General features: G+C 43.8%; 1 protein-coding gene across 13 annotated transcripts; it reads left to right on the forward strand.

Moving 5' to 3' along the window:
• The first annotated feature begins 393 nt into the window (after nucleotides 1-393).
• On the forward strand, nucleotides 394-16,692 carry KRCC1 (lysine rich coiled-coil 1). Of its 13 annotated transcripts, none has more exons than XM_048081032.2 (9): nucleotides 396-678; nucleotides 3,162-3,218; nucleotides 10,420-10,526; nucleotides 12,147-12,254; nucleotides 12,342-12,516; nucleotides 13,224-13,469; nucleotides 14,258-14,372; nucleotides 15,358-15,991; nucleotides 16,500-16,692. In XM_048081032.2, exons 1-9 carry the CDS (start codon nucleotides 612-614, stop codon nucleotides 16,509-16,511), a joined length of 1,521 nt encoding a protein of 506 aa, XP_047936989.2. In that variant the 5' UTR covers nucleotides 396-611; the 3' UTR covers nucleotides 16,512-16,692. The 13 variants fall into 13 exon arrangements, with proteins under 13 accessions (XP_047936973.2, XP_047936989.2, XP_047936956.2 ...); XM_048080999.2 differs by having other exon boundaries at nucleotides 397-678; nucleotides 15,358-16,155; XM_066995550.1 differs by having other exon boundaries at nucleotides 399-678; nucleotides 15,358-16,692.
• The last annotated feature ends 111 nt before the right edge of the window (nucleotides 16,693-16,803 follow it).

The following is a 16,803-nucleotide window of genomic DNA, read 5'->3' on the forward strand; positions in this document are numbered from 1 at the left end:
AACAATAACAACAACAATAATAATACTGTCCTAGGCTGGTGCTGCTTGCACTGGTCCTGTCCAGCTAATTGCTGGGCTGCAATTATAATTCTGCTTTAACGTTAATGTGATCTCACGTTATGTGATCTCACCTCCGCAGGGTGGTGGTGGCCTTGCAGTACCCACACTGCTGTCCCCACGAAACAAACCCCTTTTTGGGGCAAAAGCAAGGAATATTTGGGGGAAACGTGCTTTTCCTTTCCTCTGGGGACATGCACCAGCGAGGCAGGCTGACTAAACGCAGGGGATTTAAGCCCTGAAGGGAAGGACCGGTGGTTTTGGGGGTGATTTAAGACAAAGAGAGGGTGGGCTGCGTTTGGGGATGTTTTGGGGGGTGTTTTGGGTACAGGTGTGGGAACAAGACCCCAGGACGAAGCCTGCGGTAGCCGTTCGGAGGCTGCGGGCCCTGAGGGGAGGCGGAGGCCGGGGCAGGCTGGGCCGGGCCCCGCGGGGGGCGAGGATGAAGCCGGGGTGGGCCAAAGGAGGAGCCCGCTGCGGTGTCCCGGCCCTCAGGGCTCGGTCAAGGCGGCCCTGCCGGCGGAGCCGTGGCCGTTAAGGGGCTCTGAGGGGACATGGCGGCTGAGGGGGGCCGGGAACGGGACCGGGACGCGGCCCCACAGCCCCAGCGCGGCCGTGGAGGTGAGCAGCCCCAGGGCGAGGGAGAGGGAGGAGGAGGGTTTGTAATACGTTTGAACTGAGATAGTTGGATGGTTTGTAGTACGTTTACACTACTGTGGTGGTGGAAGTGGCAGGAACACGGCTGTGCTGTTCCCTCTGTGAAATGAAGAGTGTTGGTGTGGTGCCAGTATTGAAAAGTAATAGGAATCTGAAACCAAAGGCAGAAATTAATAAGGAGCAAAATGCAATGAGAGGTGGTGTCCTACATGTGTGAGGAGCAGGTAGGATATCTAATATAGGTCTAAACTCTTTGATTCTGAGCTCTTGAAAGGTAGCCATACATCTAATTCTTTGGTGCAAAGAGGCTTTCCTCTTTGCTTCATAAACTAATGTCATACTTCTGGGATAGTAAGATGTCAAACGGATTACTTTTATGTACCAGACCTGTGACACAGAGCTCTGAAAATCAATCTTACTGTTGTGGCTGAGGAGGGATAGGAACTTTCCATGTCTTCTCCTTCCCAGATATAATCTGTCCTGTGAGATATCATCCTGCTAAAAAGCTAGCAAGTGGCTAAAAACAGGGTTGAACTTCCAGGAATGCCAAACCATTCATAATGGGTATAAAATATTCATATGTTGAAAGGCTTTGGTTCATGTTTTTATAGTCATCGATTGGTGTGTTTTATGGGTTTTTGTTTAGTTGGTATTTCTTTGTTTTTGTATTTTTTTAAAAAAGCTAGCTAGCTACAAACTTAGCAATGCATAAACATGGTCTTTTGTTAAATATGTAAAACATCTACTAACAGCGGATTTCCCCATTGTCAGTTAAATTTAGTAGTACTCTGTTAAACAGAAATAACTCCGGAGGAATTAATCACTCGTAGCTGTTTGGCTGTTTAGAGAAACTGACAACTATTTTAAGCAGTCACCTTTCTTGGGGAGAAAAAAGCGACGTAATTACATATGCTCCTCAAAGGAATATACTTGGGGCAAGTTATGAATACACTTGTGTTATGTTCAGGTTTGAATTCCATTTTCAGGGAATTTCAAGGGATTTCAAGGGTCCTGAGGATAGCGTTTCTTAGCTCCTCACTGGTTAGAGGCAGCTCACACCCTGACTTTTAGTACACAAAAGGCCCAAGGCTTGTTGTTAGCCAGACACAGCAGGGATTGCTGGTTATATGGTCAGTTCATGTCTGGGCTAAGGAGAGCAATGTAAGTGGATGTCACTGATAATTTCTGGTTTGATAGCTTGTTGAGGGAGGCAGGGTAGGTATCCTTTTCTTAAATACAAAATTAGCAATAACTTTTAAATAAAGTTTATTTCTGTATTTAAATAAAACACAGAAATAAACTTTCTGAGGCAGCAGTTCTTGGTGATTTCCTCACATACACACATCTTTTAATATGTAGTTTTGGTTTGGTGGTTTGTTTTATCTTAAGGGGTTTGCTTTGGCTCAGTAGCAACCAGATAATAACACTTCGTACCTGTAAGAGTGTAGTTAATCTGTAGTTTACAAACACATTTCCTTTTTCAAGACTCAGTATGCGGCACGTGCTTGTGTTCTAAATTACTAATTTTCCCATCTCCCTCCTTTTTTATTTTGCACATCTCCATCCTCCACCTACCAGAGGAGAAATAAAACGAGTTGGGTACCGATTCACATCTCATGTTTCTCACCCAGCATTCCACAATTCCTCTTAAATAACACTGGGACTAGGCTGAGAAATAACATTACACAAACTGCTACCTCTTATACAATCTCATGGGAGCATTTATTTGTCAGAAGAGAACCTGGCTGAAGGGTAGGTAACTTGTCTAAACCTGCCTCAGAGCATTTACAAAGTGGGGAGTCAGGGCTGTATTTTTTTTATGTGTCCTTAAGACCCAAGGAGTGGATAGGGAAATGGTTCTGTTATTATAAGGAAATAAGTCAATGACTGGCAAGGAAACTAGCATCTTATCCTGCAGTATTTAAGAAGTCTAATGCATTAAGTCTGCTTTTAAAAGGAACCAGCCTCCCCCCATAGACTTTAATGAGCTTTCTGTTGAACCCTATTAATGTTTTGACCGTCTCTCAAAAAGTACAGCTGGATTTAAATATGTCCATAGAGACTTAAAAATAAAATAAATCAAAGATATACTTTCTGAAATCCTGAGCAACTTATTGTAGTACAAGTCAGTTGATACTTAAAAAAAAAAAAAAGGGGGGGGGGGGCAACTTTTAAAAAAAGGGGGCAACTTTTTTTTGTGTTAAAAGCAGAATAGCTGATTTCAACATGCTTCAGCTGTGAGATGCTGATCTGCCTCCCCTGGGTGTGATAGGAGGCGGGGAGCAGAGGTCAGAGACAGGGTAGTGGATGGAAGTGGGCCAAGAGGGAGAAAAATGAAGAGAAGCAAGGAGCTATGTTGCAAGAAGTGGACACCTCCACTTTATTAGTAGCGATTGATATATTGTATTTCCATCTTAATGCTGTAAAACATGTTCTGTTTCCTTCAGAGCACTGCTTTCGAGAGCTGACAAAGCGTCTTGTTACCATTTACCCTGGGCAAAAGGGTGAGCACTGTGTTTCCCATCAATTGTAAGCTCCTTCTGTTGTGTGTCAGGGCAGATCGTGGATCCATCTGGCCATAAAAGGCTTTTAGCACTGTTCTGATTTAGTTTCAGAAAGTTTGGGCAATGCTAACTCTAACCTCTGTTTTGGTGGTGGTGTATGCTCCAAAGGCCTGTGCTTGTGTGCAGTCTTAGGCAAATCTGTGATAGCATGTAGATATGAAATATAGAAATCTGCAATAAGACCTTTGAAGACGTGTGTAAATGTTTGGAGGTTGTCTTGTTATGGTATTCTGTGGAAATAAAAAGTCAGTCTTGCAGTTTGGGTGATGAATCTAGTTTATGAAATGTGGTGGAAGTTCAGTTCTACAGCATTCATTTTCAAACAGCAGAATCCAGTCTGGTATTTCTTTGTTTTACAATCACCTGAGCTTTGAAAGGGGAAAAAATCGTACAGAAAGATATTCAGGGACTAAACTCACTTGAGAAAATTAACATGTAGTACTACAGCATTGCTTCCTCGGAGAAATGCCTTTACCTAGCTGCAGAAACAGAAATCAGTTTGGTTCACCCTCCCCTTCTCATCCAGGAATCCAGTTCTGTAATGCCACGCCTGAGTGTATTTGTTAACGGTTTTAAAGTCCGTTATCTTTGCCTGCCCTTTCCGAGCTGGGTGTCTATGGATATCTGTTCCGGGTAATTTCTAAGATTGCTTTCTGATTCCCACCGTGTAGCGGCTACGTCCGCCTGCTGCACCATGACCAAAAGCGGCTGGATGTCAGCGATGCTGTCTGCCTGCAGTCCTGGACAGCTGCTGCTCCCAGTAGTCAAGGTTTTGTTCATCTTTTATCCTGTTACTTAGGAGGAATACGATCACCTAAAAACAAGCAGCAGAGTTTGCACATCGTATGAAGGTGCTGCTGGTCAGCTGCGATGCCGTAACAGGCTGCACACAGGCTCCTGCTGCTCCTGCTTGTGGAGCAAAGCAAGGCAGTGCAGTGTGTGTGATTTAAACCAGCCAGGTTTACTTTGCAGCCGGGAAGGATCCGGCATGCCCAGTCAGTTACTCTGCTGATGCTGATGGGTGGCAGCTTGGTAAGATGAGCTCGCCCCATTGCTTGTGCCAGCGCAGAGCATGCCTTGGAGACAGCCCTGTGAAAGGGCTCGTAAAATGAGAAAACAACGCCAGTCAATATTTCTCTCTTGAGGACTTGCTACTGTTGAACTTGATTCGTGTATATCTATTTATTTCTCATTAAGATGCTATCTTTGCTGTTGGCATTTGGGGGCAGAACTTGGCTATGTCATTTTCCACGTTGAAAACCTTGAAATTGAAACTTGGTGCCTTTTGCCTTTAGGGATTTGTCTAGCTTGTACTTTTTCCTTACTACATTATTTTTCCTTCTGTATTCTCTACCCTCAAGAACTGAGAAAGAAAAATTAATGTTACACGGAGGCTGGGTGTGTTTCCTTTTTAATCAAGTGGAAAATCTTAGGTTGAACAGGCTATCTGTTAAATTGCCTGGCTTCTGACATTTTAATTAGTTTTAGTATTACCAACTTTATATTGCCCAGAGGGATGACATTATTTCCCCTGCCTTTCCTACATGGTACACCACAAAAACTCCTCTAAAATTTACCTAACAAGAGTAAGAAAACAGATAGCAAAGGTTTAAAGTTAGAAAAAGACAAACATCCTGGAACTTCTTACAAGTAGTAAAAATAGACAAGTGCAATCATGTTAAAAATGCCCCCAAGCCTTCTCACATCAGGGATTGAATACGTTTCTTCAGTGGCACAACAATTCAACAAGATTAAAAAATAAAACTTAAAAAAAAAATATATGCTGGATGTGCTTCTCAGGTGGTAAATGGGAATTGAGAAGTGGTAAGCGAGTATCTGGCTTTCAGTTCAGGCAGGGGTTCAGTCTGATTTCTTATTATTAGGCAGCTTGTTTGGTGCCAGACTTCCAAAAGCCACCTCTATTTATTTATTTGAATCGATATTGAGCACCTGCCCTCCCATTGCCTTCTCAGTGCCAGTGTTTCAGTATTTGAATGCTAAAACAGTCCTGTTGAGCGTGTTTTAGGAATGCGTTCTTCGTTCCCTACAGATACAGGCTGGGTTTATTCTCTGCATTTAAAAACCAGCGTGAAATAGATCTCTGGAGATCTCCGAATGCCAATTAACAGCTGAGTCCTCCTTTCTGCAGATAACCAGATCTGATGTTCACTTTCTTGATCTCATCCTTAGGTCTCAAATGAACTGTGTGCGCTGCAGTCGTGCAGCGTGGTTTCAGACAGTCATCCAGAAGTGTCAATACCTGTATGCGTTTTTAAATCCATGCTGTTAACAGAGCGATTTGGGTGCATGGGGAGATAGCAGTGGGATAAGAAGCAGCCTTAGTATTCATTTGGTACGTGGTGGTGTTTAGGTCAGAGCTGCACGACATTGCAAATCCAGTGATCATATACTTGTTTTATGGGTTATCGAAGAAGGCAGCTTTCTTGTGCTCCTCTGGGATCAGGAGCACGTAGCACTGCAGGCATTTGGGAGCCCAGGAGGGGAATGGTTTGGATATTTTGTGGAGGTACCACATACCTAAGGTAACCTGCAGGGTGCCTGGAAAAGAACCTAGACCTGAAACAGGCTGGGATTCCTGCTGTGGTGCTAAAATTATTAACGTTTAAGATTTGAGAGGTCTGGCTAAGAAGGTTATGCTAACTAAAAGAACATTCCTTTCGACTTAAAGCTGGCAGGCCGTGATTTTTTTTCCAGCTCCCACTTCTACCCCCACTTCTGAGCTAAAGTAACACTGGGTGTGCCGCTCCTCCCCGAGCCATCTCTCTGTATCCTCAGCTGTGGCAGCTAACAGGCTGCTGAAGGAGTCCATCCCCAGACATGGATATCTGCCTTTGTTATTTCTCACTTTTTTTTCTTTGCTCTGAAACAGGATATAAGTCAGATCCATGTGATCAGGTGGGAGAAATCCCCATCTGAATGTTTTCTTGCTCTGGTCATAGTTAACAAAGCTTCTGTCTGACCCGTATTAAATTGTACTTGTGTTATTGCATGCTTGGGGTCCCTATATTCTGTGGCAATATGGACTAAAATGGGGTCTAATCCTTCCTAGATGCCTGCAAATCGAGAACTGCACTCTGGTTTTCAGCCCTGTGGAGTGCTCCACGCTTTGCAGGAGCACGGCGTTACATCTGTGAGGGTTTGGGGGGATCTTTGTGCTCGCATTACTGGGAGCTGGCAAGCATATGAGGTTATTTGGTTGTGTTAGAGCCCCTTGCAAAGCTCTTCTGGGTATTTCAGTGGGATCAGATTTATCCTTTGACTGCCAGAAACTCCTGTACGTGAAACTTCGTGTTGTGCATCCTTTCAGCTACACCAGCTGCTGTTCACGTTTGCTGTTGTTGTAGCACGTCTTTTCTGAGATGCCAGTGAACTTCACAAAGCTGGAAGTCTCACGGCACGTCTGTGGCAGGAGTGTGTCCCATAGATCTCATGCCAGAGCTGAGAAAACTGGGGCAAGGACAGGTCGTGAGACCTACAAAGAATGACATGAACCGATAATGCCATTAAAATGCAAATAAGAGGAAAAAAAAATACCCTAGAAGCTACATTATTACTGCTGGTTGTCTTTATCATGTGGCATGATGGTTTATATCTTGCATTTTTAAAAAGTCATATATTTCTAAAACATTTTTCCATATCCTTTTATTAAGGAGCAGTCCCTTTGTGACAAACAGCAGTTGGTCTGCTTTGCAGCAGAACCGTCTTTTTTTAATGGCCAAAAGCTTGTTCAAACAATTACTCTGAATTTGCGATGCCAGTAGCTTTATTTAAACGTTTTGGGGGCACCGAAATGAAGAGGTCAAACAGCAGCCCTGCAAGGCTGCTGCTTTTGATTAAATCTCTGAAAAGTTTCCGATAGCGTGGTTGCGAACTGTAAGGTGAGCTGGTTTTTAAGTATCTCTTCATTGCCAGGAAAGACGTCTTGTGAATCTGAAGGCTGAAGACCTCGAGTTTGTGAGAAAAATCTCAAATAATTTCCTTCAGTCAGGATCTTCTGTGAAGCTGTTTTATTTGCGACTGCAATGGCGGGCGTCCTGCCAATTAGGAGCACACTATAGGAAACAAATCATAACCTTTTATTCTCTATTACCCGACACCTGATCACAGAGTCATCTAGGTTGATCACCTCCCGTTTCCTCATGGCTGAGTACTACAGGTTCACAAGCTGCTCGATGCTCCTCTGTACCATATATGTACAATCTTTCTTTTTTTTCAACCCTTTAATTTCTCCCTTTTCCCTTTTTTTTCCCCCTTTTCTTATGTTTCGAGAACCTGTGATCTTTGTTTTACTGTTCCCACACTGCTCATCCTGTTTTTCTCAAGCTTCTGCCTTATTTTGGAACAGTGAGGCCTTCTACTCTCCACTTATCTACTGAGCATTTCTCCTTGTTATGGCTGCACAGCTACCTTGGAATACAGAAAATTAGTTCTCTGCTGCAAAAACACAACGTGGTTTCTCACGAGTCCAACTTACTGTTCCTAGATCCAGTTGCTCGCAGGCAGCGGTAGCACAAATCTCCCCGTGCTTTGTCATTTTTGAGTGTCACAAATGGTCCTGAGGCACCGTGAGAAGCAGAAAGGGCAGGTTTGTTCCTGACCCTTCCCTGGAAGGGAGCAGAGGAGCCTCGTTTAGCCAAGAGGGCCGCTGATGTGCGAGGTCCCCCTTGGGGAGGGGACTGCGGTTGCCCAGGTGAGGCTGCAGACCATTTTCGTCTTGCAACCTGGTTGGGGTTTCAGCGGGAGGCACGCTGATTTATTCCTGACTTTGCCTCCGTGCCATTCATTATAAGACTGCGAAGAAATACATGATGCAGGGCGAATATATTTACCCAAAAGTCAGCTAACTCTACGGAAAATAATAAGGAAAGGGGTACGTTCGTACGGTTTTCATGTGGTTTGAGTCCGAAATCACCAGGTCGTGGTTTTTAAAAGTGGATCAGAGGTGCCAGGTAGCTGTGCTTGAAGCTGGCCTTGCGAGCAGCTGCTGTCTCCTCCTGGTGGATCAGGATGCTCTGCGAACAGATCATCCCACAGCTTGCCGTCGCTAGCTAGCTACAGGACACACTGCTTTTCCGTATTCCCTTGGACCATAGCAAGTGGCCAAAAGAACGATATTTAAAAATAATGGTGAAGTCTGAACGTCTTTATGGGTTCCTAGATGCCTTTCAGCTCTGAGCCTTGAGACTACAGGGAGCATTGCTTTCCTGTCCCCCAGTCTGTCCAGGCTTTGTGCAAAGCACAGAAAGCAAAGTGCTCCACGTGTGGTTTGCAGGATGAAGACGGTATCGTCCGCTGGACAAACTTGGAGAGGTAAAGCTCAGTTAGGACATCGTGGTACTTTCCACAATGTTTTCCCTCTGTATTGGCAAGGGTTTGGGGGTGTAGGGGTGTCTGTGAGCAGAGTGCAGCAGCTGCCCCATGTCAGAGCAGAGCTGGCTCCAGCAGCTCCAAAAGGGACCTGCTGCTGGCCAGAGCCAAGCCCATCAGTGGTACCTCTGCAATAACACATTTAAGAAAGGATTTTAAAAGGCAAGCAGCTGGGGGAGAAAATGTGAAAGGAGCAGCCCTGCAGCCCCCAGGGTCAGTGCAGCAGGAGGGCAGGAGGGGCTCCAGGCACGCAGCAGCAGTTCCCCTGCGGCCCGTGGAGAGGCCCCTGGTGGAGCAGGCTGTCCCCCTGCAGCCCACGGGTCCCACACGGAGCAGATCTCCACGCTGCAGCCCGTGGAGGAGCCCCCGGTGGAGCAGGTGGATGTGGCCTGGAGGAGGCTGCGGCCCATGGAGAGCCCCCGCAGGAGCAGGCCCCGGGCCGGAGCTGCAGCCCGTGGAGAGGAGCCCACGCAGGAGCAGGGGGTCTGGGGGGAGCTGCCGCCCGTGGGGGCCCCGTGCTGGAGCAGTTTGCTCCTGGGGGATGGACCCCATGGTACGGAGCCGTGTGGGAGCAGTTCTTGAAGAGCTTACCCCATGGGAAGGAGCCAAGGCCAACCCGCCATGGTCCCATAACCTCTATTTCACTTAAAGAGCATGGTCTAGTTGTGCGGCTTCCTTTACATTTGCTTTAAAGTGGTTTAATTTTGGCTTATTTTTAAGGGCAGGACACGCCAACAAGTGAAATTCCAGCATCATTATATTTAAAGTGCAACCCGCTGGGGATGAGAAAGGAACAGGTAGCCTTGGAGGCTGGCAGCACTGAGAAAGATTTGGCCGTATAGCAGCAAGGGTAAGCTCACTCCCTGAGAGCACAGCCTGCCCCTGCCAGGGAACTGTTGGAAGCAATATGAGTTAAGCCGGTGCCCCTGATGAATTAAAACTTCATCAAGAGGAGAAAGGACGGGGTGGTGCTGTAGCTTTATCTTCACGAGGGTTTTGCCTACACAGCTATGCTCGTTTAAAGAGTGTTTTAATGCTCTTGATTGGCGTGATCACTGCTTTTAAGTGCTGATGAGGGCGTCCCCCCAGATCAAATGTGGCTTCACATAAAATTATTCAGGATTACCGTTAAGTCTGGGCCAATCTTAGTAGGAATTGAAGTGTGTACATGCCATGAGTTAAGGGGGAACAGGGCAAGAAAATCAAAACAAACAATTGGAGCAGTTTTGTCCCATATAACTTAAGAAAATAAATGGTTTATGTTGCACAGGTACAGCCTTCGGAAGCTTCTGATACCTCCTGGCCTTTCTCATGTACTGAGCTGCTCCCAGATTTTCTTTACATCTCTTCTTTAAACAGCATTCCCATATTTAAGTAACTGTGTGACCTAGTCCAGCTAAAAACATCACCTTAGGCCATTAGTCTAGTTATTTCTGACATTATGCCCTATCTGAAGTGAACTGAAAACCCGATCAAGAGGCTCTGTCTTCCTTCTTTCTAAAGTCCAGGTACACTTACAGTAACATTTAAGTCTGTGAGAGCAATACCTCGGTAAGCAGGAAGGTTTGGGTGGCTCCGCAGCATTGCTCTGAAGCCACAACAAGGCACGGTGTGATTGAGCGGATGAACGCTGGTTCCCTTGTCTTCTGCTGCACGTGAATATTCAAGTGGTCGATATTTTGAGTAAGCAAAGATGTACAAATGTATCTTGTCCTGTCTGACAGTTGTTTTTTGATTTTTGCTCTCTGTTTAGAAGACGTTTTAGATGAGGCAACGAGGAAGGACCTGTTCACCGACACTTTCTGTAAGGTTTGCAGGGCGGTGCTGCAGTCTGAGTCCCAAACGATGTCCCACTGTGAGGTAGGCTGGAAGGGAGGACTTCTCCCAGCAAGCAGTGGGGTTTTGGTTTCTTCGGGGTTTCTGTACGGTGTTATAAAAAGATACTTAAGGCTTTTTATAGTCTTTCTTAAAGTTTATGCTAGGCTTAGCCATTAGCCAGGTTTAAATGTTGTGTTACTGAAGGGCAGTCACCTGCGTATTGCAGGACAACTACAGAAGGAATTGAGCAGGTTTGGGCAATGCTGTGTATGGGATCGAAGCAGATCTACACCGCATGAGCCCTGAACATACGTACAGCATGAGGCAACGCTAACTAGAGAGGAGTTCATTACCCTTCACGCAGAGGGACACACGTGCTGCTCTGTCCGCAGGTGTCTGCGTGAGGCAGGTTGTATGAATCGTGCTGAAGGAGTTTCCTGCAACAAGTGTGTGCCTTGGGATATTCCTGTTAACGCAGGAAACTGAGCTTTATTTTGAAACTTGATATTGACAGTTTGCAGGCACAGACACTTCTATCTTTTTGCCAGAGTCAGTTCACAGTGTCAGTTGCTCTCAGGGGTCTTTCTTGTTATTCGTGTTATTAATTAAGATTCAGGTCTTGCAAGATGTAGTATTTCCTTGCTTTGATTTATGTTAAGCAGCACTTGTACTGTCAGAGTCCAGACTCTCAGTTTGAGTTTCTCTTTCTCGGAGTCAAATCCAATTGAGGATAAAAGATGCAATTGCAAAGTTACCTGACTTCACCATTGCAAAATGAATCGAGATGGAAGTAACTGACTCTTTCTCCTCAGTTCTCTTTGTGTTGTCTAGCCAGGTGTGATAGGACCTCTTTGTCTGTGATAATATTGATATGATATCCTGTGTAGCTCCTCAGAATCCTTAACAGCCACTTGGAAGGCATCGGATTAGAAAAGACAAGCCACTTGTTTGACTTTGTGTGTAACCAGTGTGTAGCGTGGCATGTGGGTAAGTATGTTATAAGTGCCGGAGTCCAAAGGTCATGCACTGAGAAAGCATCTAAGAATTAAAAAATAATCACAGACAAGGGAAATATACATAATATGGGATTTTAGATTACTGGACTAATAAATCCACAGTCGAAATCTCCACAGACTTGCTCAAAGCTGGAGATTATGTCACCTTCTCCAGGGAAACCTGTTTCTCTCCACAGACTGTACAGGGAGACCAGGCTTCTTTAAGAAGGTAAATTAGGTCATGCCGCCTGTCAGTCCTCTGTGCCGCCACTCATGGTGGCCTTGATGTCAAACCCACCAGGTTTAGTCTTAAAGGAGCACAGCAGACCTGCTCTGTGGCATGGACACGTTCCCTTCCATACCTGTTTTAGTGTCCATGTTTGTAGGAGGGTGTGTAAGGATTTTTGGTTCCCCCAGTGAGCTGAGACTAGGTGACTCTGAGGGCTGCCTGAGGCAAAATGTTACGAGTAATGCTAAATACTGTATTACTGATTAAAGAACGGTGTTGCTACATGAGCTGGCCTTTGTCTGGTTGTGGCTCTGCTTTATGCAAATGCAGTTTGGCAAGTGTTGAAGGCAATTTTGGATGAATGAAATCCCAGTCGCTGGATACACCACTGCTTGGCCCCTTGTTAATGAAACAGGAATAATTCCAATCTCTTCTCAGAGCAAAAAGCATGCTCGGGAAGTTTGTCTTTACACCCAAACGCACGCTGAGAAGGATGAGAGGCAGGAGAATGGTGAAAAGAAGAAAACAAACTATATTAATTTTCAGGTGACTATTCCTCTTTGTGGCTAACTAAACTGTTTTCTTGTCCTTCGGTAAGTGCTTATGACTGAGCTTGCCCTTGCCTGTTTTCAGGTGGATGGGAGTGGTGAAGCAGATAAAAACACATACTGCAGTCTCTGCAACATGATTTTTTCCTCCCCAATTACTGCATTGTCTCACTACTTGGGAAAGATCCACGCTAAAAACCTGAAGCAAGTATCAAGAGACAAAGTCCTGATGGCAGCACAGAGCACGCAGCCTGTTTCTGGTAAGAAATAAATAATTTGCATTGCATGTGCTTTCCTGTTACTCCCTGAAGCAAATACAGAGGTGTCTTCCTACACCTGCATGTCTCTGTGCCTTCTGTTCTGCCGAAGTCATGGAGCTGTGGTGTGGTAACTCCTTAGGTGGATAAACAAAGACACAACTCTGAATCTGGGGAACTTTTCTTTCAAACTCTTTCTTTCTAGCTGAAGGCAAATATTTCTGATTTTTTTTATCGATTTTAAGCATTTTAAGATGCTTACAGTTGCTCAAAATATTCACTGCAGTCCAAACAAGATGTTACTCTGATAAATTAATGTTTAATTAAAAAAAAAAAAGTAGTCCTCAAGCAACACTGAACTGGTGTTAGTCCTGTACAAGTTGCTGAACTCACCCTCTGCATGGTAAGTCTCTTCTTGGACTGTTTAAGGACCTTAGAGTGAGCAGCTGTCAAACAGAGTTGATTAATACTGGTATCTTATGGTGGGGTTTCCGAATATTCCATGTGTTCCTTATCACACCATGCTCTTGTATCTTTGTAAGGGCTTTGTAAGGTACTTTATAGGCTCTGGCAAGCAGTTCAGCCCCCAGCACGCTGTTCTCCCTTCCAGCTCCATCGTTCTGCAGTTACCTGTTTTGCTCAATGGAATTGGTTTAGCCCTTCCTTTGCTGTGCCATCAGCAGGTTTATCCTCTGCTTCCATCTCTCCAGCTTTACAGAAGCCATCAGCTGAGAAGCCCTTGCTGCCTTCAAAAGCTGAAGAGTTTGCATCAACCTCTGACACAAGTTTGGAGTTAAATGATACAAAGTACTGCCAGCTCTGCTGTGCTCCCTTCGATAATCTGCTCTCGGCCCAGCAGCATTATGTTGGTAAGAAACACAGAAGAAACATAGCACGGAAAAAAATAATGGAGGAGCTGGGAGACGAAGCGCTCCTTGCAGAATCCAGAACAAATGGTAAGCAGAAAGTGAGCAAATGGGGACAGCTTGAGTAGTTAGCTCTGATTTGTGCAAGGGGCTGCTCTGATTCATGCAAGGAAATGATAGTCTTCTCCTGTGCTGCAGAACAAATTAATTTCTTTCTTTCTGTTTAGTCAATGAAACGCTGGAGTTCTTTGTCTCGGACAACTTTAATTCTTATAATGTCTTCCCTTAATCTTCTGTTCACCAAACTGATTGCTGTAATTCCTTCAGTCTTCCCACATAAGGAAATTTGTTTCCTAAATGGTCATTATTCTCCAGCCTCCCATCAGGATAGTCTCCAGCTCTAGCACTGTGTCCAAGGCCCTGGTGTTGTACCAGTGCAACTTGCATTTATTTTAATGGGTCTTGTGTAACAGAACTGTTGATCTTTCCTTTAGTAAAGAATTCAAAATCCTACTTGATACTCAGAAGTCGTTGTTTCAAGTTGTTGTTATTGTCATTCAATAAGTTATGCTAAAATTTAAAGAAAATTGTGCATTTTGATGCAAAGCAACAGCCCATTGGAATTAACACTGCATTTTGCTCTTGGGTTTGCGTGAGGAAAACAGTTACTTGGTGTTCTTATAATTATTTTATTATTTTTATATACTTATGAGTAACACAGCTTGAAAGAGAAGAGAATGTAAGAGTGTAAAATTGAGGTATGTTGCAGCAGAGACTTTGTCTGTAGGAGCTGATTATGGGAACATTATGTTAGGACTCTTGCATGGAGGGGATTGTGATGAGTTCTGCCTTTCATTTGAAGTCTTTCTAACCTACAGATTCCTTATCCTCTGTGGTTTGGCGTGGTCCTTACACGTGCCGTGTTTGTAATATCATGCTTTCATCTATAGAAGCGTACCAGTCCCACGTGCAAGGGAAGAAACACCGGATTAGGTAAGTCAGCAAGTCTTTTGTTACTCTTCCTCTGTAGCTTCTACTTTCAAGTTTCTACTAAAGACTTTGCTTTCTTCAGTAGCCCAGCTGTCTGCTGTTAAGGGACTTTGACCAGTTATTGTGGTTTTTTGGTTTCGTTGTTCTTGTGGGCTTTTTGTTTTTGTTTTGTTATTGTTTTTGTTTTAATTGGGTTTCGGTTTATTGTCTTTAAGGGTCACTGTCTGTATTAAACATCATGCTTATGACTGATGTTCACTCTTGGGGCTCCTACAGCTGCATCTTCGATGGCAGCCCACAAAAAAGGTCCTGAACCTTGTGGTTTTCCCACTTATTTTACTATCCCCAAATATTTGCTTATCTGGGGACAGCAGCACCGATTTTGGCACAGCACCCTCAGTGCTTAGTCAGCCTAGAAGGAAATGGTCTGAATTTTAAGATTCCTGTTGACAGAGCAGATAGACCTTAATCCTGAAAAGCGACAGGTCTCCATTGACTGTGTGGCCTTAAAGGTTCATCAGCACACATCTTACACTTGGCATAAGATGATTTATGGGATAGATGATAGTTCTTACTTTCCCTTTAACCCAGAAAAGGCACCGTAGTCTGTGTTAATTGCAGAATGGATACTGTGGTGATTTAAGATGTACCTTTTTTGAGATTGCTGTGCAAGTAGGCCAAATATCAAAATTATTTTCATGTACACATACTGATAAGACATTTTAATTGAAGGTGCAATGATAATATAACCATAATAGTGAGACTGAATCTGTTCCCTGTAATTTCAGCTGATGCGGAAATATGATCATGTATAAGAGGTTTCATGTAGGTACAGGGAGCAATACACTTGGAATATGTTCTTTTTGTAACACTGGAAATATAGTTTTATCGTGTATGTCTTTCTGTCCTCCTGACTCTTTTTTAACTCAACAAATCCTAAGCAAATTGATCGATATTAATAACTGATTTTTCTATCCAATTTATGCAGAGCAACAAAGGTTGTCAATCTTGTGGAGAATTCAGAGAAAACTTATGACTCCTTTCCAGATGAATTAACAGATTGCATTCAAGTTTCGGAAGCTAGAGGTCCAGAGCAAAGAACATATTTGAGAACAGCAGAAGAGGAAGAGTTTCAAAATACAGATGCTGAAGGAAGAATTGACCTTGGTGAGGTTGTATCTTCAACCTTTAAGTGTGAACAAAGCTGGCACACCAACGTTTTCTCAGAAACCCAGTCACCTACAAATACTGGGGAAAAGAGATCGCCCAGTTGGCCATCAGCTTGTGAGCATGCCCTGGAAAAGACACCTAATTGTAACTGTAACGTGGGACACTGTGTAGAAGAGCAAGCATCTGAGGTGGCCACCATCAGAGATAAAAGCTTTAGACTGTCAGTTGCAGAATCTAAAGACTACTGCAAACTTGAGGTTGATGAAACTTTTACTAGCTGCTACAGAGAACAGAAACTTCAGATAAAACATAATGAGGAGGAAAAATACATTAGTGAAGAGCTGAAGTGTAAGAAAGAAGCCACAACACCAAAAAGGAAGGAAAATAGTGAAGATGCAGATTTTGGAAAAGAAAATGAGAGGCAAAAGCGAATTAAATTTGGCGTAGACTTGGTAAATGAGAAGAAATCAAAGCTTTATAAAGGCAAAAGTCTTAAAGAAAACCCTGCTGAGAAAGAGGGCAGAAAGCACAGAAAGGATAAACAGAAACCGCAGACAAATGTCAAAACAGAAGAAGAGCTGCTTTGGGATGAATCTGTCTTTGGATACTGATAAAGGTTTTGTTTAGCTTTAAGAAGCTGATTCTGGTTATAGTTTCTCTAAAGCACTTTGTGCTGTGCTGTGGCTGTTTTGCTGTTGTTATCTGTTTAAAAACAAAGGTTTTGTTCCAATCTGGAAGAGAGGAAAAGCCAGTTTTATGACAGGCTTTTGGGTAGTAGGTATGCATCAATTGTTCATTGTTACATGTACACCAGCCATTGCAGTGATGTGAGCTTGAAAGTCTGTAATCTCTTCTGGAATATTCCTTAGATAAGGGTCAGTAGCTTACAGAATATTCTTGGAAATTCACCAGAATGTATAGCTTTTTTATCCTAATACTAATAGAGATTTATTTTTCCAGGAAAGTACATAAGGTCGGCACGATAAGTAAGGGCATTACGGAGTTCCCAGCTACATCCGAAACATTTCACTGACAACTCTTAAAGAAGAACGTGAAAGGCTTTTGATTCCAGTTCTTACTTGCTACTGTTATTTTTTTTCCACACGTTTCTGAGAGTGAAAAAAGTTTATTAAACATGCAACTGGTTGTCAGATTTACGTCTAATATGTTTTTCTCATTGTAATCCTGATTCTTAGTTTAATTTAGAAGAGGCAGAAAACGTGCAATACAGAAAAGTAATAGCTAACGTGAGGCTCTTCTGCGC

This window comes from Anser cygnoides, chromosome 4, assembly GCF_040182565.1.
Source record: "Anser cygnoides isolate HZ-2024a breed goose chromosome 4, Taihu_goose_T2T_genome, whole genome shotgun sequence".
Classification (NCBI taxonomy): domain Eukaryota; kingdom Metazoa; phylum Chordata; class Aves; order Anseriformes; family Anatidae; genus Anser; species Anser cygnoides.